The sequence below is a fragment of the Sus scrofa genome, chromosome 1 (assembly GCF_054392235.1).
Source record: "Sus scrofa isolate SSC_HxYL_T2T_F1_AM1 chromosome 1, Sscrofa_HxYL_maternal_Yorkshire_Landrace_v2.0, whole genome shotgun sequence".
In the NCBI taxonomy this organism is placed as follows: domain Eukaryota; kingdom Metazoa; phylum Chordata; class Mammalia; order Artiodactyla; family Suidae; genus Sus; species Sus scrofa.
In genome coordinates this window covers 50,046,252-50,067,194 of record NC_139383.1, presented here as the reverse complement: position 1 = coordinate 50,067,194, position 20,943 = coordinate 50,046,252, and the positions used below count along the sequence as shown (strand labels likewise).

Below are 20,943 nucleotides of genomic sequence, written 5' to 3'. Positions count from 1 at the left end.
CTTTTAAATTTTTTAAAGTCATACCACTTCCAACGATTTGTATATATCTTCACCTTTTTTTAAATCCTGGTAAAATACACATAACCTGAAGTTTACCATCTTAAACACTTTGAAATGGATAGTTCACTACCTCCACATTGTACCCTCACCATCTATAACTTTTCATCTTGTAAAACTGAAACTCTGTATCGATTGAACAGTACTCTCCATTTCTCCCTCCCCCAGTCACTAGCAATCACTATTCTGTTTCCTGTCTCTACGAATTTGACTACTCTAGGTAACACATAGGTAGAATAACGCTGTATTCATCCTTTTGTAACTTTCTTTCACTTAGCATAATGTTCTCGAGGTTCAACCATATTGTAGCATGTGCCAGTATTTTCTTGCTTTTTAAAGCTGGATAATATTCCACTGGGTGTATAGACCACGTTTTTGTCTATCCATTCTTCCACTGATGGACACTGGGCGCTCCCACCTTTACGTTATTGTAAATAATGCTGCTATGAATATGAATGTACAAAAATCTGTTCATGTCCTTGTTTTCAATTCATACCCAGAAATGGAATTGCTGAATCATTTGATAATTCCACTTTCGATTTTCTGAGGAACCACCATACTGGTTTTCCAGCAGCTGCCACAGTTTACATTCCCACCAACAATGCACGATAATTCCAATTCCTCTAATCCTTCCACAACATTCTTATTATCTTGTTTTTATTTTGTTTTTTATTTTTTGTTTGTTTTAATGGTAGCCATCCTAAGGGATATAAGATGGCATCCCAGTGTGGTTTTGATTTTCATTTGCCAAAGGTCTAGTGGTGTAAAGTGTCTCTTCTTAGTTATTTGCATATCTTCTTCGAATACATGGCTATTAAAAATCTTTTGCTCATTTTTTAATCTGGTTGTTTGTTTTTTGTGTGTTGTGTTGTAGGAATTCTTTATATATTTTGGATATTAACCCCTATCAGACTTGATTTGCAAACATTTTCTTTCATATTGTGGGTTGTATTTTCACGCTGTTAATTGTGTCCTTTGCTACACAGAAGTTTTCTTTTATCTTTATGCAGTTTATCTATTTTTTTCTTTTTTTACCTGTTCTTTTGGTGTCATATATGATGATTTGTTTTTGAAATATAATTATATTATTCATAATTCTATTTTCTCTTCTGAATATCAGTGTTACATACTTCGCCTTAACTGATATCATTACATTTTCTATAAACTTAACTATGTTGTTACTTGATTGAATAGTCACTTCTACTGAAAGGATTATTGCACACGTGAAAAGCAGTTTTTCCTTCTGTTAAAAGAAAAAAAATAGATATATGCAATTCCTACCTCATTTGAGCCTGCCATTGGCATCATTTCTAACTTTAATGTATTACTTCCCCTAATTATTTGTCTTTCTGAATGTAGATTACTACTTTTTATGTACTACAGTAAAGATTTAGTAAATAGAATCCCTGTAATGGAAAAGTTACACATTACTTAATTTTTTATATTGAAGTAACTAACATGGAAACAAATCATAACTAAAAATATAATGGCTCTATCAGTGTTTCTAATAATTGCAGTATTATTAGAATTGCTATTGTAAGAGTTTTAAACATATAATGTTCTTTATTTTTGCCATAATTCAAAGTTTATTCAAGCCATGTATAAAAGAATGCATCATACCAATGCCTAGATGTTGTCAATAGACACTCTAGAAAAAAACTAAAGCCACCATCCTTGATGTTCTGCGTGTGCCAAATACCCTAAGATCAGCATTTTAAAATTAATTCAAGAGTTAGATATTTCTGGATGAATAGCTAGAAACAGTAATTGCAATGTTAAAACCATATGTGTGGTTCTAAATATCAAACAGCTGGTTTTATGCCTTATTTCTTTTGAACTCTCTCATCTAGCTAAAGTCGTAATCCTCATATGACTTTGCAAACTTATTCTACCTATTATTTCAAGTCAGTTGATTATGTTAAAGCAATTAATTATATTTCAAACAAATGAACTCACAAATATTGATCTAAGTTTCAGAGAGAGCCTTGATTTTTTGCATTCTTAACCAAAGTGTTTTTTATGAATCGATAAATTAGCAGCGTAGGACAATAGATAAGACTTCCTGTCTAGGAGTTTCCTGGTGGCTTGGCAAGTTAAGGATTTGGCATTGTCAAGGCTATGGTGCAGGTTCTATCCCTGGCCCAGGAACTTCTGCATACTGCAGGCATAGCCAAAAAGAAAGAAAGAAAAGAAAGGAAAAGAAAAACTTCATGTCTGGACTCTGCCACTTACAAACAAGTCAAGTCCTATAATTTCACTGTTTTCATTTATTCATCTGAAAACTGGGAATAATACCAACAATAAATTATTGAGTACCTAGAAAGAGTATGGTACAGGGCACTGAACACAGTAAGTATTCCCAAAAAGTAGCTGTTATGATAATTGTTTCACATATTTATAAATAATAATTAGAAAAAATTTATAGTTATATTTATCTACTCTGCATGAGATTGATAGTGACATCTGAACAATGTAGAAGTGCCAAAGCGTTCTAAAAAATTGTGTTTACTGAAGCTTTGGTCCATGCTTCAGCAGCAAAGAACCAGAGAGATATAGAGCTGTTAAGTATTTGAATTCAATCCTGAGGTCTCCCAAATATTTTAAGTCACTTAGAAACACTTAACTTCATTTATTCAAAGTGTTTGAAGAATAGATGTTATGGTCAGTTGACTTAATGTTCTAGTTACTAAAGAACTGCTATTTCACCACTCTATTGAAATATCTCTGGCCATGTTTGGCAAAACTTGAAAGAAAAATCCTCTTCCCTTCACATCTAATTCAACTCTCCATGGCATTTCCAGTAGTTGACCACTCCTTCCTTCTTAAAACCCTCACTTGCATTGGCCTCCCTGTCCTCATACACACTGGTATTTCCTCCAAAAGCCCCTTCTCAGATCTTTTTTCTACCTGATTTCTCAACGTTGGTATCTATGACCCTCCTCTCCTGTCTCTTTACAATGTCTCTTAGGTAATCTTACCAATTTTCTCAGCTGTAAGCAGTAACTGTCAGATGATGGATCTAAAATTTACATCTCCATCTAGTCCTCTTCTCTGAACTTCAGACTGCATCCAGCTGCCTACTCAATATTCCCACTCAGAGGTCACACAGACATCTATAACTTAATACAAATTAAATTCTTGATTCTTACACACACCTAGTTCCTCTTATGCTCTTCCCAATGTCAATAATTAGGCCCCACCAAATTCTCCAACTAGATACTTAAGCACCACATGGATTCCTCTGCCTCCTGTATCACCGTCTCCCACTTCCAAACCATCAGCCAAGACATGGAAGCAACCTAAGTGTCCGTTGACAGAGGAATGGATCAAGAAGATGTGGTACATATATATATACACAGTGGAATATTACTCAGCCAAAAAAAGAAGGAAATAATGACATCTGCAGCAACGTGGATGGACCTAGAGATTATCATACTAAGTGAAGTAAGTCAGAAAGAGAAAGACAAATACCACATGATATCACTTACATGCAGAATCTAAAAAAAAATGATTCAAATGTATTTATTTTCAAAAACAGAAATAGACATAGAAAATGAATTATGTTTACCAAGGGGAAAGGTGGGAGGAGGGATAAATTAGGAGTTTGGGATTAACATATACCCACTACTATATATAAACAGATATCCAACAAGACCTGCTACACTGCACAGAAACTATATTCAAGATTTTGTAATAATTTATGAGAAAAGAATCTGAAAAAGTATATGTGTGTGTATGTATAACTGAGTCAATTTGCTCTACACCTGAATCTAACACAATATTGTAAATCAACTAAACTTCAATTAAAAAAAAAAACACATCATATCAGTGTTACCCCAAACACATCTCAAACCCACCCATTGGTCTCCAGTCCTCTGCCACTATCCTAGCTCAGGTTGCCCCAATGTAGACTTCTCTCCAGCTCCCTGACTGACTTTTCATCCACTATGGGCACCTGACCAAGTTCACTCTCTACATAGTAAGAGAGAGCTTTCCTCCAAATCACAGCTGGATCGTGTCACTTCCCTATTTCAAACTCTTTAATGTTTTCCAATTGCACTTTGAGTGCACTCCTGAAGTCTTTCTATGGCCTAGAAGCCCCAAATACACTGGCCCTTATTCATTTCTCCAGCTAATGTCTTATTCCTCAAACACCCTGACTCTTTCCAACCTCAGGGCTTTTGTACATGCTATTTCTTCATCCAGGAACACACTGCATCCTGCATCTTTCATTTACAAATGTTACTATGTGGAAGGGCCCTTCCCTGACCAATAAGTGCCTTGACTCTTATTCTCTAGGTCAGACTCTTCTCTACACACAAGTTTATTGTCCTCACTCAACTCTAAGCTCCTTAAAGGCAGGGACTATGTGTCTTGTCTATCACTAGAGCCTGGTGCCTATCATAGTACCTAGAAAAGCAGGGACTCAATAAATATTCTTTGAATTAAAAAGTAAGAAACTAAAAGAAAATCATAGACTTGGAGAATAGACTTGTGGCTGCCCGAGGGGATGAGGGAGGGAGTGGGAGGGATCGGGAGTTTGGGATTATCAGATACAATTTAGAATAGATTTACAAAGAGATCCTGCTGAGAAGCATTGAGAACTATGTCTAGATACTCATATTGCAACAGAACAATCGGTGGGGGAAAAAAATGTATACATGTAAGAGTAACCTGATCCCCATGCTGTATAACGGGAAAAAATAAAATTAAATTAATTTTTTTAAAAAAAGTAAGAAACTGACAATTTTTAAATCTTGAGACACAGTGAATTATACCTTTGTTTAAATCTGTTGACAATAATTTAATCTTTATTTTATAATTCTTAAGGTATTTCAGACTCTTACATATTTCAAGGGTCATTATAATATATATCTTTTCTTTTTGTATTTCCTAAAATGTGTTTCCTATTGGAGGCTTCTGTTGTTCTGATGATCCTGATGAGAGATGTATTCTACTCAGCTAGGGACATTTTAAAAAACCTTTCATCAAAGTTTCAAAATTAATCCTTGTATATGCTAAAACAAAATAAACAAAACAAACCAACAAAACTCCTCCTTTCCCAGATCATTAACCTCTGTTGCTGGCAATTCCAGGATTGACCCCAACAAAACTGTCAAGGGCAAAACTTCCCTGTAGTCTTTCTGGACCTTTCCCCCAAACCATTCTCCCTGTTCCCAGGTACCTGCTATCCTCAGGTTGCTTTTTGTTGTCCTCAACCCACCTCTGGTACCTGCCCTGTATTTCTTGATTCTGTTTTTTTGCCCACCATCAAAAAATCTCCTTCCTCCTCAAAACTTGCCTGTTTTCTCTCCAGTCCTCTCAAGTTACAGCTGGGTGACTATCAAGATAGTTTTACATATGAATCCAAGCCAATGTTATCACAGCTTGATGTGCTGCTCTTCCCAGGTAAGATTTAAACTTTCACCTTCAATGCTTTCCTCATGGAGTGACTCCTATAGAACCTCAGGATAATATATGCAAATACTGAGGTTTCTAAGAGTCTTTAAATCACTTTTTTTCAAACTTGTACAAAGATGGCTCTCGATGCATTTTAAGAAGGCTATGGAGATTACTGGTCACACACATGGTCTCATTTTCTGAAGCAGAATTTCTTTTGTATATGCTATTTTATTCACTACTCATAAAAGCTGAGAGATAGGTATGCCTGACCTTAACATTAGCAGAGTACAGGGCAAGAGATTCATATTCTACCTATCTAAATGTTCGAAAGTTAAAAATAAAGCTAATAAAACTGATAATAAATAAATGTTTTCTCCTTTCATCTTGACAAATATGCTTTTGCCAAGAACTAAAAGCCAAGGTCACGTTCAGAATTGAATAGATCAGGCTGCAATAGATGCACTGGCCTCGGCCTGGACCAGAGCTCCTCCCTTATTCCTATTCCTGGTTCCACCTCACACTTGCAGGAACAGGCCAGTAGTTTTGTCCAAGCTTTGTCGAAACACTGGCAAATGCTTCTCCTTGACCACCCCTTGGGCCTAGGAGTGTTCACACCAGTGGCTTGGTCTGTCCCTGGGAAGACGGACCCAAGGAAGAGGTCTGCCAGATCCTGCAAGAAGACTAAGGGTCATTTAGTCAGGGAATTTCAGGATCTTGGGTATCCAGAGCCTGGTCTATAAGCTCTGGCTTAGGGTAGGCAGGTCCTCTTACTTGTATGGACTCCTATGCCTCAGAGCAGGTGTATGGACAGCAAAAGACCATACTGGGCCTCCTAAAATGTAGAGCCCAGAGCAGGGACCTCCTTGTCTGGTACCGACATGAAATACTAAAGCTCATAGAGAGGATCCCAGAGCCTGGGGTTCAACCCTGGTCCTGATCAACTAAAAATCCTCTGCTGTTACACCATGATATTTACCATCAGGATGTGGGACAGACAATCACATCCTGATATGCTTCCATGTTTTGGCTAATCTCCATCAAGAGTCTAGCCAGGGAGTTCCTGCTGTGGCCCAGTGGATCAAAGATCCAACTGTAGCAGCTCAGGTCATGGCAGAGGACAGAACTCCATCCCTTGCCCAGTGCAGGGGGTTAAGGATCCAGCACTGCTGCAGCTGTGGCACAGGTATCAGCTGTGGCTCAGATTTGATCCCTGACCTAGGAACTTCCATATGCTGCAGCCGAGGTCATAAACAATTTTTAAAATTTTAAAAAAAGAGTCTAACCAGACTTTCCACAGTTCCTTCCTAACACTACAAAGTACCAAAGCCACCACTGTGAGTGTCCCCAGTACTAACCGTGCTGAGGAGACAACACTCCTGGAGACCAAGAGCCCTCTAAGATCATCCAGGCAGGGCTACCTGAGGTTGATTTCTCACTGTGACAACAGCAAAGAGATGAGGCCGCCTGAGGGCATCCCTCTGGCCTTGACTCAAGCCCATCGTTCTTACCACCCTTTGCCAACCAGAATATTTGTGGAGACTGGTTGGGTTAAGGGAATTTTAAGAAGCTATGTGTCCTTCAATCTTTCTTAATTCAGTTCCTTTTTTTCCTTCTTTTTTTGGCTGCACCTGAGGCATGCAGAAGTTCCTAGGACAGGGAATGAACCCAAGCCACAGCAGTGATCTGAGCCACTGCAGTGACAACACTGGATCCTTAACCTATTCACCCACGTGGGAACTCCTAATTCAGTTCTTGAAATTTTATAAGCATATTTGAGTTAGGATATGGACTTTTTAATAATTCCTTATTAAGCTATATTTGCATTCAGAGAACATCAAGAGGAGGGAAGGAAACACTAGGAAATCTTAATCTTTCATCCTATTCACAAGATGAGGTCCTACTATGTGCCACTGGGGATACAGCAGTGAGGCAAATAGTCTCTGGTTTCACCCTGGTCAGGGAGATCACAAATAAACACATATGTCATCTTTGAGAGACAGACACTAAGAAGTAAAGGAAAGCAGAACAGGTAGACAATGATGGAACAGAGGCTTGCTTGATAAGACGGTCAGGGGCCATCAGAAGTAAACCAAACCAAACCTGCCTACATAACATGAATAGTGTTACTACTATGCCACAGGACATTTTATTTTTTTATTTTTTGGCTTTATACGTCCACATTCACAGCATACGGAAGTTCCCAGGCCAGGGGTCTAATCGGAGCTGTAGCCACCAGCCTATGCCAGAGCCACAGCAACGCAGGATCCGAGCTGCGTCTGCAACCTACACCACGGCTCATGGCAACACCGGATCCTTAACCCACTGAGTGAGGCCAGGGATCGAACCCGCAACTCCATGGTTCCTAGTCAGATTCGTTAACCACTGAGCCACGATGGAAACTCCAAACTTGGGAGATTTTGTAATGCTCATTCTGCATCTCTGAAATTTGATCTTAGGTAAATTTTGGTCTTAGGTCTTGGCATTACATCTAATACCAAATAGAAAATAACATGAAAAAGACAACTGAAAGAAGAAAAAGAGAGGGGTAAATAGAAAGAGACCACTGATTCACTTTACATAGGCTCTCACGTGAGCAACACATTTTGACTTTAAAAAGTAGGCCTGATTTGTTAAATGACTGAAAGAATCCATGTCTTCAGAGTATTCATTATAAAAAAAAATGCTGGAGTTCCTGTCGTGGCTCAGTGGTTAACGAATCTGACTAGGAACCATGGGGTTGCAAGTTCGATCCCTGGCCTCACTCAGTGGGTTAAGGATCCGGCGTTGCCGTGAGCTGTGGTGTAGGTTGCAGACGCGGCTCGGATCCCGCGTTGCTGTGGCTCTGGTGTAGACCGGTGGCTACATCTCCGACTGTACCCCTAGCCTGGGAACCTCCATGTGCCGCGGGAGCAGCCCTAGAAAATGCAAAAAAAAAAAAAAAAAAATTAAAACACAAAACAAAACAAACAAATGCTGCATGAGTGGGTAGTCCAGAAGGTTTGATTTAACAATCACCCCTTCTGGACTACCCTCCAATGTGCTTGTACATAACTCCACCAAGGAAATCTGGCCATACTGTTATGAAGTGACATATCTTGTAAATAAGCAAAAACAACAGGTGTTACACATCTGTTCTTTTACCAATCTTTAGAATCTATCTTTAGTGAAGCTATAGTAGGGTTTATAAACTATTAGATAAAATTGGCTGGGAAGTCATGCTTACTCAGTTAAAAATCCAAGCCAGCAAGAGGACAAAAAATCCTCAAGAGCTTAGGACTTGATCTAGCATTATTTCATAGTTTTGTCATTAACCTTAGTCATGAAATTGAAGTTAGTTAGCAGAAGTCTTTTGCAGCTTAGGCAACATTCCTACCCTCATTATATTCTATAGAAACCTCTTGATTTTTTATCTTTTAATTCCAGGCATTATCACTAATTTAGGAACCCAAATTAGAAATTTCAAAATGATCTGAATTCATCCATCCCCCATAAAAAATCTCTATCAAAGTCTATCTAATCTACTTTTAAAATGTTTTCTGACTCCCTATCAACTTCCCCATACACACACACACACACAAAATGCCTTAGTCCACATTCTCATCATTCCTAGTCTGGAAAAGTATGATAGACTCCAAGAGTTTCCTCTCTTCTAGGCCTGTACCCCACAATTCCATCTCCCCATTGCCCAAGAATTCTATTTCTAAGGCAGAAACCTTACATGTTCTGCTTTATTAAAGTCTCCTGGGGAAGCAGGCACTCAAGGCTGTGTAACAGGGTCCCAACTCATCTGACCAGACTCATGTTCTGTTACCCACTTCCAAACAAACTCTACTCCATCCAACTCTTCACAATTCCCCAAATGTGCCAGGCTTCTGCACATGCTTTTTTGGCTGCTGGAATGTTCCTCCAATTCTTGCTCCATCTGGTGAACATTTACTCTGCCCTCCACATGTAGTTCAAATGCTGTGTTCTCTCTGCAGTCTCAAAGCAGCATCACAGAGGTCATTACCACTGCCTTGCCATCCACCAGCACTCAGGACCCAACCCTGCTTCAGCACAGTCTACACTGCATTGCAGTAACTTGTGTGCGTTCTGTCTCCTCTTGATACTGAATATCTTGGAGAAAACAGAGCGTATCTGATATTTGCATTTTGTTTCAACCTGGCATTGAATAAGCATGCATTTGATCAATTTGGAGGATGAGTATATTCTAAGGCAATATATTTGGGCTAAAATTAAATAAATGAAAGGTTAAAACCAAGTAGTATATCTAGATGGAGACTTAACATTTATGGAAAGATACAGATGAAAGGAAGAATCATAGAGAAATAGAGGAAATACTACACAAAAAAGGCTCAGTGAACATAATTTCAGTTATTTAGCGAGACAAAAATAAATACTATAAACGACTCTTTACTGAAAACATGCTCCCTGGTTCTTGATGTTAATACTCTAAAACTGATCAACTCTATCACATTTTCTCAAAGTTCTGCTGTTTCTCCTGTCACTTCAAAACTAGTGCTGACATTCCAGGGGGTCTCCAGACTTAGCTGCCCTTGGGTAGACTGAACCAACTCTTTCCACCTCAACAACGTGCTGCTCTTATTGATTTCTCTGAACTAGGGTTGTTGCCATTAACTTTTTGGATTCTATTCTCAATTTCTGTCATCATGACTGGCCCATGTTTTGTCAGATTTTAATTCTCTAGCACTGTTCCCACAGATATTTCTATATCAATGGCCTGTTTTAGGTGGTTTCCTTGGATGACCACTTCAAATTTTAAATTAATATATGTATCTTTTTGCCTAACCTATCAACTTCTCCCAATGTTTCCATTTGAAAACTCCTACTTACTTTCTGGCAGAATAAACTTGCCATCTCAGGGTTAGCTCTGATGTATCTCAGAGAAGGATCAGAGGTGCTTTGGGCCTCACATGCTCTGCATGGATTGGACAGGCCTATTTTTCCACTCTTTTTTTTTTTTTCTTAATTCCACTCTTGTATCGGCTATCTTTCTATCCATTTCCAAATGCAATGTACAACTTCCTCACCTGATTATCTCACCAGTGGCCTATAGAATCACACCCTAAATAGCCCCAGGTCCCTCTGAGTCTCTGCTCCAAGCTCTCCTTGGCAGGCACTAGCCACTCTCCTCATCTCCAGTTTCCCTCCAAGCCTGGATTCTCTATTGTACCAGGCACATGACAGCTCACCCCCATCTCTAAGCCATCACACATGCCTTTCCTTCTGGCTGGCAGGCCCTCTCTCCTGCTCAGCCTCCTTATTCTCTGCCTCTTTAAGATATACATCCTCAACGTGGCCTGCCTCAAATATTTTTTCCAGCATCCTCTCCAGATTATATATTAGCATCTCTTTAGCTTTGCTTGTTTGTATTCCTGTTAATTTTTCATTCCTCCTTTGAATTTGTATTTACGAAGCCAATCAGCCAGACAACTGTGGTTTCTATCTCCATATCTTCCCCTGCCTTTAAACCATCCATTCTGTGTACCCACGGGGTATTTCTGTCTGCTAGAAAACATGAACTAAAACTGCAGCAGGAGAGATTAAGCTGAAGGACCAGAAAGTAGACTGGGAATTTTCCATTTCTGGAGAACAGCACGGGCTTCCTTCTGTTTTAGGTGGTTTCCTTGGATGACAATGCTTCAGGTACAGAGATAATGTTCCAACAGTGGGAATAATCTCAGCTTTCCATCACCTCTTTGCTCTTTCTCTGACCTTTTCCTCTCAGGTTCAGGGTCTCCCCTGCTCTATCACCCACCTTCACCCTCCTTTCTCAGGAAATCCCACTTAGAATCCTGACCAATTCCAGACAGCAGGCTGGACAACACCTCACAGAGGCTCCCGCCTGTTACTTTCTCCACATTCGATCCCCCAGAGAGCGAGCGAATTTTCCAGCCTGGGGATCACCGCCCTCTTTTCCACCCTGAAGAGATACTTTCCAGGAGGAGGCTTTTAGGCACAGGACATGCGGCACCATCCGAAGATCTACTCTGCTCCTCTTATGTAGGCACCTATCAAAGATCTCTAAGTGGGGGTCCCACCATTTTCTCTCTATCGACCAATCAAGGAGATTCTGAAAGACTGTCACACAGCTGAGGAGTTTTTTGTTTTGTTTTGTTTTTTTAAATCCCTTAAAGAATGACTGTGGCTCTTGTTTGGGGCAGAAGCAGCAACACTACTGCGCACTCTCTCCTCTGCTCCATCTTCAGGAGATATAAATTCCTTTTGAGCCTCCGGACCATCCTCCCATCTGGTTTCTCCTTGGCCTTCTCCTTCAAGCAGAAGATGGAAGCAAGAAGTCTTGGAATTGGGGGCTAGGAGAGGTAGTGCAATGGTATCCTTTGCTCCTATTTCCCAACCTCAAGCTGTGGCACTCGCTGCTACAAATCCTGGATGGTTCAATGAAAACTATGCATTTCAAGATTCTGGGTCTTCCTCTTTTTCACCCCCAGCCCACAGTCCCCTGAGGCTGGCTGCCCACGTGTCCTGGAACCCTGCTCCTCCCCACCCTCGGCCAATCCCCGTCTGTGCCTCTGGCTTTCCTGCAACCCCGGCCAGTCCACCCACTTATCTGCCCACCGACTCGCCTGCTCGCTCCCTCCCCCAGTAACCGACGCTGGGGCGGCTTTCGCTTCCACACCCCGCGCTCAGGATAAGCTGGCGAGCCCCCGGCCGCAGCAGGCTTGATTCCGGGCCAGCAAACTTCTCCGGGACCCTGCAACGCCCGGGCGGGCGAGAGGCCCGCCTCCTCCCCGGCCTTCGCGGCTGTGGGGGCGGCGAGGACGGCGGCCGCTCTCCGTCCCGCCTCGCGGCGCGGGCTGCGGGTCTGCCAAGGCGCAGGACCTGGCGCGCCGGGAGGAGCGGGCCCGGGAGGCTGGGGCCCGGGAGGCCGAGTCCCGGGACGCCGGCGCCGTGCCCCCGGGAGCCGCGCGGGGAGAAGCAGCCGCAGGTCGGAACCGGTAACCCGGGCGGGGAGGAGGTGCCGCAACCCCGCGTTTCCTAATTTATGCCCCTTAACTGTTTCCTCGCATCCAGGGAAGGACGGCTCTAGACAGAGACCAAAAAATAAGCTCTAACGGCATGAATTCATATCGAGTTTGTTTTGTGCATTTCACCCCAAAGATATTTTTTTCTTCTGTATTTAGTGTCTGTTCTCACGCATCAGCAGCCTCCTGGTTCTGCCTTACAAACACAGAGCCGGCAGAACCACCTAGAACTAAGTATAAAGCCCGCAGCCTGCATTATGTGAACACATGAACACGACCTACAGAATGCGCAGCGTGTTCAAGCGGCCAGGTCGTGCTAAACCTTACTGGTCCCATGCTTAAGCTACCTATCCGAATGCGTAATCGCAGGTGTGCGGTATTTATCCGCCCGACCCATCTCTGTGTGTAGCAGGGTTTCCAGCTTTTCTGGAAAAGGGAGATGCACGCGAATGAACAGAAACGCGAGCGGATGACCGGAGCCGCGTGCGTGCGAGGGAGCGGGTGGGAGGCAGGGTCGCGGCGCGGCGCGGCGCAGCTTACCTTGACCGCGTGCCTGGCCCCCTCGGAGGCGCAGCGGAGTCCGCGCGCGGCTGCCGCACCGCGAGCAGTGAGAGCCCTGCGAGTGGGGAAGGGGGACGCATCACTGCCCTTATTAGTCTCTCCCCGTGTGACCCTCCCACTCGGCGAGGACGGAGGACTCCGCGAGACAGGACTCTGCCAACTCAGGCCCAGGTTTACTTAATTACAAACACGTCTCCTCTGAGGCGGCAATAATGCCTTGCAGGTTTCTGTTTTATTAGCGGTTTTCCAGATAGAAGGTCGGGTAGGTGCAAGCGCTTAAGAGTTTGGCACTTCTGATTGTGACGTGTCTTCAAAGTATAGTGTATGCGGCGAACATTCACAGGTAGCTAACTGGCTTTTTAACAATTGAGCTGAAAAACAAAACAAAACAAAAACGGTACCACTTATGTTTCATTTTTTACTTTTATGTCAGTTTAGACAAAGTTAAGAGAGCCTGCCGGGATTCTAGTCATGTTCGAGGTTGTGAGGCATGGTTTGTCTCAAAGTCCATTATTTTGTGATATTAAATATTATATCTTTCTGTGGATTGGTACTAACTACAAATCCTGGGTTTTGAACTCTTTGGGATTCCTTACAACATATGAAGGTGACATTTTTCTCCTGATCCCTGTATAAGCGTGTGTGTGTGTGTGTGTGTGTGTGTAGAGATAGTGTATGTAGTGAGTATGTATGTGTATTTGGAGGTGCATATACATATTGTATATTACATACATATATATTTGAAAGAAATGTAAAATCATTATAGAATTCAGGAAAGTAAGTCGGGCATTTGAAAACAGATGCAAAAAGCTGTTTAACGTTCCATATTGCCACAGTTGGAAAAATAGGGTAAATTATACTATTAATGCATAATGGTGAAGATCATTAAGCTTAAAAATTATCTTAAGCCATAGCAATAGGGTTCACAGATGTCTGGGCTCACAAATCAGGACATAAAGTCAGGCTGACAAAAAATAAAAATGTTTAAAAAAATGTTTTAGAAGAAAGTTCCTTTCCACTTCATTGAAGTGAAACTATTAAGGAGTCAACTAGTGGTTTTTAAACCTGCCTTTCATCATGATCAAAATCCTTCAAGTTTTAGAATCTCCCATCCACAGTGATGCAAACCATGTTTTTATGTCAGAACTTAAAAACCTCCTGATGTGGTTTCCTCTCCTGTGATTTTCATCACTGGGTTTTGGTTAACTATGGAAAGAAGCCAAGGAGGGAGGATGTCGTTTGAGTCATGCTGCTCACACAACCATCCGAAAAACAGGATTCCCAAACCTGCGTCAGACTTGTGGTGAGCAATCTCTAATTTTTATAATAGTGTTTTTTCTCTCTAAGCAATTATACTTTACCTTTTTATTGCTCATGAATTGGAATAAAAGCACCCAGGCTTTATCTCTCCCATAGACTATTAACTTTACATTTACACTTAATTGGTACTATTTAAAGTAATACTTTAAAACTACCTACAGGAAGCCTGAAATTTTGCCTCTAATTTGTGCTCTAATACAGGAAAATCAACCTTCACGTGAGCACTGTTTTCATAAACATTTTAATAATTTCATAATCTTTAAGAGGTTTTGGAACTAGCCAGATCCTGTGACATTTTTGTGTCTTGAATTGCTCCTTTTCCTATTGAAGGTGTTGAAGTAAACAAAAGTTTGGAAGAAAGTGAGAAATTAAAAAATACAATTAAAAATTATTATTATCTGTTGCTTCCTCTGTCCCTAGATACACTAACATCCCCAGGTCAGTAAATCCTTCTGTGTTTTTCTTTTAGGAAAGTGTTCCAATCTGGGCTAGTTTCATGATCACAAACTATCATATCCCTAGGCTTTGGTCCTTTATACAGTTCTTTTCATTGACTTTTTTTTATTTAATGATTTTTATTTTTTTCCATTATAGCTGGTTTACAGTGTTCTGTCAGTTTTCTACTGTACAGCAACGTGACCCAATCACACATACACATATATATTCCTTTTTCTCACATTATTATTTTTCATTGAATTTTACAGTGACTTCAAATAGACAGAGCCCCTAACCAAGCAACTTTTATTTATCTAACCCCAATGAAGTTATAAATGATCCATTTTCCCACTTGCTTCTGAAGTGCAGCTAAGGAAGGAACATCTGAAAATAATAGGGGAATCTGACTGGACTTAGAATTCTGGCAAACAGCTTGCAGGGTTTCTAATGCCCAGTTTAGCTATATGCGTGTGTGGCTTAAAATAATTTAAAAGATTTCGAAAACAAACTGCCCTCAACATTTATGCCCCATGGGAGACACTAACTAGTATTTTATTGCCGTAAGAGGGTTAAATTCCATTTGAAATGCACTTTTAAATTTAATACATTTAAAAGCTATGCCATATTTTCAATGTCCCACTTATATAGTTTAAACAATTGAAATAAACATTGCACCACATTTTGATAATTACCCTATAATAAATTTAAAGAATGTGGGGTTTTTTTAAGCCTCCCTTCTCAATCGTTTGTTTTTACATGGCTATTTCTTTTTCTTTTCTTCACTTTTGTGTACTTCTGCACTCCCAGAGATGTTGCTTTGCTTTTTCCCTTTTGTAATTTCTTTCACTTTTCTCCCCCTTCGTAGTTGCCATTTTCCAAGAAGAAAGAATTTCAGCATTGCCCCCAGCTAACTTCTTAGCTAACACACCATAAGAGTGCTCATTCTCTATTCAATGGATGGGGCACAGCCATACATGACTCCCATACAGACCCCAGAACACTTCAATGCATCCATAGTGGAGGAACAGACGTCACTGTCAACTGCAATTACCAACTCTGACTTGTCATTGAGAGCGTGTACTTCCTATTCTATTCCTTTCTAGGCCAGAAGTACAGATGATATTCCTATCATGAGAATAAGGGTGAAAAGAAAGTAGTCATCTTGTTCATTGTACAACTATAAATGTAATACATTCATTGAGTAATAAAAATTTTTTTTTAGAAAAGAAAGTAGTCATCTTAGTTCAAAATTTTTAGTAATCAGCAAAAGTAAAAGCATTTTCAAATTGTAAATGCTATTTTTACCATTGTTTCGAAAAACAGTTGTCCTCCTAGAGAAAATAATATTCTACTGGTGGTTGCTATGTTTGCTTCCCTTCCTGGAAGACATTCTAGCTCCTGACATTGACTGAGTTTAGAAATGAGAGGAAGAGGTCATCACAGATCTGACTTTCACATAGTTTATCAGACCCTCTTCCTAGGGATCGGTGACGCTGAAAGGAAATATGTTAAAAGACAGACATGTGACTGGAAAAAAATGGTTATTAATACACATCTAGCTCTCAAAAAACATTTTTTTAAAAAAGAGAGAGAGACCTGTAGCCCAATAAAAAAATAGGCCAAAATGTGAAGAGGCAATTCACAAAGGAAATACAAATGGTTAGTGAACACATGAAAACATATTCAACTAAATTACTATGCAAAGAAATGCACATTTATAAAGGAGTGATTTTTTTCCTCCACCCTATTTTGATGGGATTAATATTCTCAACACCAAAAGGGGAGCACAAAATAGTTGCCCTTTCTAAAGGGCAGATTAACCATGTGTATTAAACACTAAGGATTTGGCATTGTCACTGCAGGGGCTTGGGTTGCTGCTGTGGTACAAGTTCAATCCCTGGCCCAGGAGCTTCCACATTCTATGGCCACAGCCAAAAACAAGACAAAACAAAACAAAAAAAGCACATCAAGTCTGCTGCATAACCTCCTCTAAAACAGTAGCTCTGGTTATATTTAATTTAGAATTATGACAGATTTTAACTTTTTGCTTCTTTGTAAAACATAAAATTGTCTACAGTGGATATGTATCCCCTTGCAATAAAAATATAACCAATGTGTACAAGTTTGGTATTTTATAGATTGCTGACAAATTAATAGAGCAAAGGGTTAAAAGAAATGAGAAATTGGACTTCCAAATACTCCTTTCGGTCATTATCATCGGGGATCTTCCAGTAAATATTAGGATGCAACTTAAAACGTTTAAACTTAGTCTAGTGTTTTCACTAGGATGCAGATATTAACTAAACCATTTATTCATTCAACACATATTTGAATGCCTCTGGAGCTGAACCCTGGAGGGTATACAAAGATAGGCTGAACATGGGCCCCAGTTCCTAGGGTTTAACATTTGGTAAGAAAGAGAAGACATATATGTATATAACGATAATATGAAATAAAAATATGACGTAATAAAGTAGATATAAAATACTAGGGGAGTTCAAAGGAGGGGGAAACTGTATTGATATGCGGAAACATTGGGGTCAAAACAGTTCAGTGAACAAAATGCAGTTGACCATTGAACAGTGAGAGTTTGAACTGCATGGGTCCACTTATGTGGGAACTGTTTTCACTAAACATTTGCTGTGGTACTATAGGATCCCATAGTAGGATACATCCCTTGTTGTGGAACCAAAGATATGGAGGGCTGACTGTAAAGTAATACCCAGATTTTTCAGAGTGTGGAGAGTCAGCATCCCTATGTGCCCCCCGCAACACATACACACGGTTCAAGGGCCAACTCCATATCTATCTTTTGTCAGTCTCAGTGAATATACTTACAAATCATCAGAGCATCATAATGCTGGAAGGGGCACTGTAACTAAATAATTATATGTGAAATGATGAGTTTACTATTTTTCTATAATAAGTATTTGTTGAAAGACTTAACAGAGAACGAACTTCCTTCTCTCCTTATTCAGATGAAGAATGTGAATTGTTTCCTACTGAATTAAATCCTTTCCCTGGAATTCAAGGCCCTAAACAGTGTAACCTCCACTTCTTTGCCTTACTTATCTTAAGTGCACAGGATGCCACAGCCAGATTAAAGACTCCTGACCACAGGACAAACAGGTCAATGCTTTCTCACATTCTCAGTCCAGTTGCTGCCACCAGCTGAAACACGGGATAACTTGTTCTTACCTGTAAAAGACTCAGAGCAGATTCTGAGGACAGCAACAAATCAAGACAATAGACTCTTTCTTTATCTTTATTTTATTTTTTGCTTTTTTAAGGCCATACCTGCAGCATATGGAAGTTCCCAGGCTAGGGGTAGAATCAGAGCTACAGCTGTGGGCAACAGATCCAAGCCATAACTGTGACCTGCACCACAGCTCATGGCAACACTGGATCCTTAACCTACTGAGCAAAGCCATGGATCGTACCCACATCCTCATGGATACTAGTTGGGTTCATTACCACTGAGCCACAATAGGAACTCTGACAATATACTCTTATTAGTTGAAAATGTCCTCATCCTGTGTCCTTTTTACTACTTTTACAAACCAAAGGGAGATTTTCATTATTGAAAATGAGAACACAACTCTGTTTAACTTCTTATTTTTCCTAGAACATGAAAAATGACCCCTAATTAAACTTTGTTCTAACTTCTGAATGTTTTTAAAGAACCGACCCTACATAAAACATCTTTTTAAAAAAAATTCAGTGTTGGCTAAAACGTTATGTTAGGTTTATATCTATAAAATTGGGGTTCTTAGAATTCCTGCTATGCCACAGCAGGTTGGATCCCCAGCCTGGTGCGATGGGTTAAAGATCTGGCCTTGCCACAGCTGTGGCGTAGGTTACAACTGCAGCTGGATTCGATCCCTGGCCCAGGAACTTCCATATGTCATGGGTGCAGCCAAAAATGGAAAAAAAAAAAAAAAAAAAAAAAAAAAAAAGTGCTTCTTTTCATTGTAACCTCTTTCTGGGACATTTCTTTTCAATTTAGAATTTATTTAGCTTATTTTATGATTCTCATGGAATCACTTGAAAAATCACCATGTGTTAGGAAAGATACAAAGTGTTTTACATATTTTATAGTTTTAAAATCCTTCAACAACCCTATTGTCCTGTTTTTACAGCTCAGGACTAAGGCTTGGAACCAAGCCCTGACAGAGCCAAGATGTGTACTCAAATCTATCTCATTTCACAGCCCAAGCTCTCATCCATTGCCCTCTGGCCTCTGTTTGCAGGCCCACACCACCCAATAGACGGACTAAACAGGAGCTCCAGACAAAGCAGGGTCCTCAAGGGTACATGGTGACAATGTGAAATATACTGACAAGTCTGTGTTTTAAGACTGGAATCAATTTTAATTAAGAGAAAACAATGAACTAAATTGGTTGGTCTTTATTTTATTTATTCAAATTCTGTGTTGTAGCATGCTTTAGTCTATGCTGACATAAAAGAAAAAAAAATTCAAGATAGCAAACGAGGCAAAGAGCTAGTCAGCTAAGGCAAGGTAAGATAAATTTGACTGGACTCTGTTCTCTATCAGAAGTGACAGATTTACCTGCTTTTCTGATACTCAAGAACATTCTTGCTGTCAAATTATTTTACCATAAACCCATTTTTATCCATCCTAAATGTAAACTTCTGTGTTTATAAGACCCTTTTCAAGTAATTATGAGGAGTCATAAAACATAGCTAGTGAAGGAAATAATGATAGTTCATAAGACTGTATTTATTTTTAAGCATTTCAGGTGCTAACCAAACACTACAGGATATATTTTTTCTTTTTCTCTACAGAGCAGTTCTTTATTTTTAGTAAAAACCCTCACACTAACTTTTAGTGTTTTGAAAGTCATATTAAAATCCTCTACCTTTTACATAAAGACTTGCTTGCATGGGTGGCCAGACAGATGATCTCAAGCTAATCCTCTCCCTAACCATTGTCACTGCTTAGTGGGTTCTGCTTTGGTACCACCACCCAACTTTGGCCCCAGCCCTGAGGATCCTGGTTCTATTAGGAGCCAAACACCATCAGAGGTAGAGAAAGGGTCTGTTTTCCCCGTCAAGATCAGGCTCATGTCAGCAGTTTCTGTTGGAATGGAAATCTCAGGGTAGGTGACAGAAGTGCTATTAGGGGGCAGAGTTCATCTCCTTTATGCAAATTTAGCTATAAAAACTGATCCCCAAACTCAGCAGCTGAAAACAATAACCATGTATTATTGCTCACAGGTCTGCTGATTAAAGTTCACCCGGTCTAGGCTGGGGTGACTGCCTTCTCAGCTGGGCTCTCCTGTGTCAGCTGGTAGGTCAGAGAAAGATAAGCTGGTGAGAAGATGGCTTAGCTGGGACAGGTCATCTCTCCTCTAAGTGCCCTCTCATCCTCCAACAAGCTGGGCTGATCCAGGAAGTCCCAGGGGTTTGGGGCCAAGTGGAAGCTGCAAGACCTTTGGAGCTTATACCCAGAACTGACCTCCATCTCTTTTACCACACATTGTATGGGCCAGAGCAAGTCACAAGGTTGGGTCTGGGTCAAGCTTCCATCCTACATTCCATTCCTTGATGGGATAAGCTTCAAAGTCACATTTCCAAGAGCACAAATGTAAGAGGGTGAAGCACAGGAGCCACTGGTTAGGAGGATGCACAAAGGGTGTCTTTGCACAGTTCCACCTGTGGTACATCCCACATCCTCTCCTGGTCCCCATTGTCCCTAGAATTGCCACTAACCATCTGCCCATGCAGCCCTACAAGCTCTGTCCCTCAACCAATTCCATCCCCTCTGACTTGGGATCATGGAAACTGGGAGATCCTTTATCCCATTCTCTCCCAGAGGTTCAGAGACCTGAGATGTGTGCTTGCCCAAACCTCTCCATCTTAGAAACCCTGGACTGTAGTTTCCACCTGCTCTGCTAGCACAGGGTAAACCAACAAGTTCTCTGCCTCCAGAAACCTCAAAGGAAGAAGTGAATCTTATCATCAGTCTTCAGAAAGTCTCACCAGTGGCATTCTCATTGTGGCTCAATGGATTCATCCTCCTGTGAGAATGTGTGTTCAATTCCTGGCCTCACTCAATGGGTTAAGGATCCAGCATTTTCATGGCATAGATTGAAGATGCAGCTCAGATCTAGCATTGCTGTGGCTCTGGCATAGGCTG

The 20,943-nt window shown here is 40.6% G+C and overlaps 2 protein-coding genes across 6 annotated transcripts in view; one reads left to right on the top strand and one right to left on the bottom strand.

The window, feature by feature from the left end:
• Window positions 1–13,091, bottom strand: part of COL19A1 (collagen type XIX alpha 1 chain) — a 357,656-nt gene extending 344,565 nt beyond the window's left edge. For all 5 annotated transcript variants that reach the window (XM_084958732.1, XM_003121272.6, XM_084958748.1 and 2 more), the window contains exon 1: window positions 13,008–13,091. The gene's annotated coding sequence lies outside the window, so the exon portion shown is untranslated. The remainder of the gene's footprint in view (window positions 1–13,007) is intronic.
• LOC146406066 (uncharacterized) lies at window positions 11,355–14,708 on the top strand. Its single transcript, XM_084958857.1, has 3 exons — window positions 11,355–11,484; window positions 11,691–11,815; window positions 12,517–14,708. The coding sequence occupies exon 3, from the start codon at window positions 12,907–12,909 to the stop codon at window positions 13,207–13,209; it is 303 nt and encodes a 100-aa protein (XP_084814983.1). The 5' UTR covers window positions 11,355–11,484; window positions 11,691–11,815; window positions 12,517–12,906; the 3' UTR covers window positions 13,210–14,708.
• Window positions 14,709–20,943: the final 6,235 nt, after the last annotated feature.

Coding starts and splice junctions, on each gene's coding strand:
- LOC146406066 (XM_084958857.1), top strand. CDS start 12,907: ATGCACGCGAATGAACAGAAACGCGAGCGGATGACCGGAGCCGCGTGC.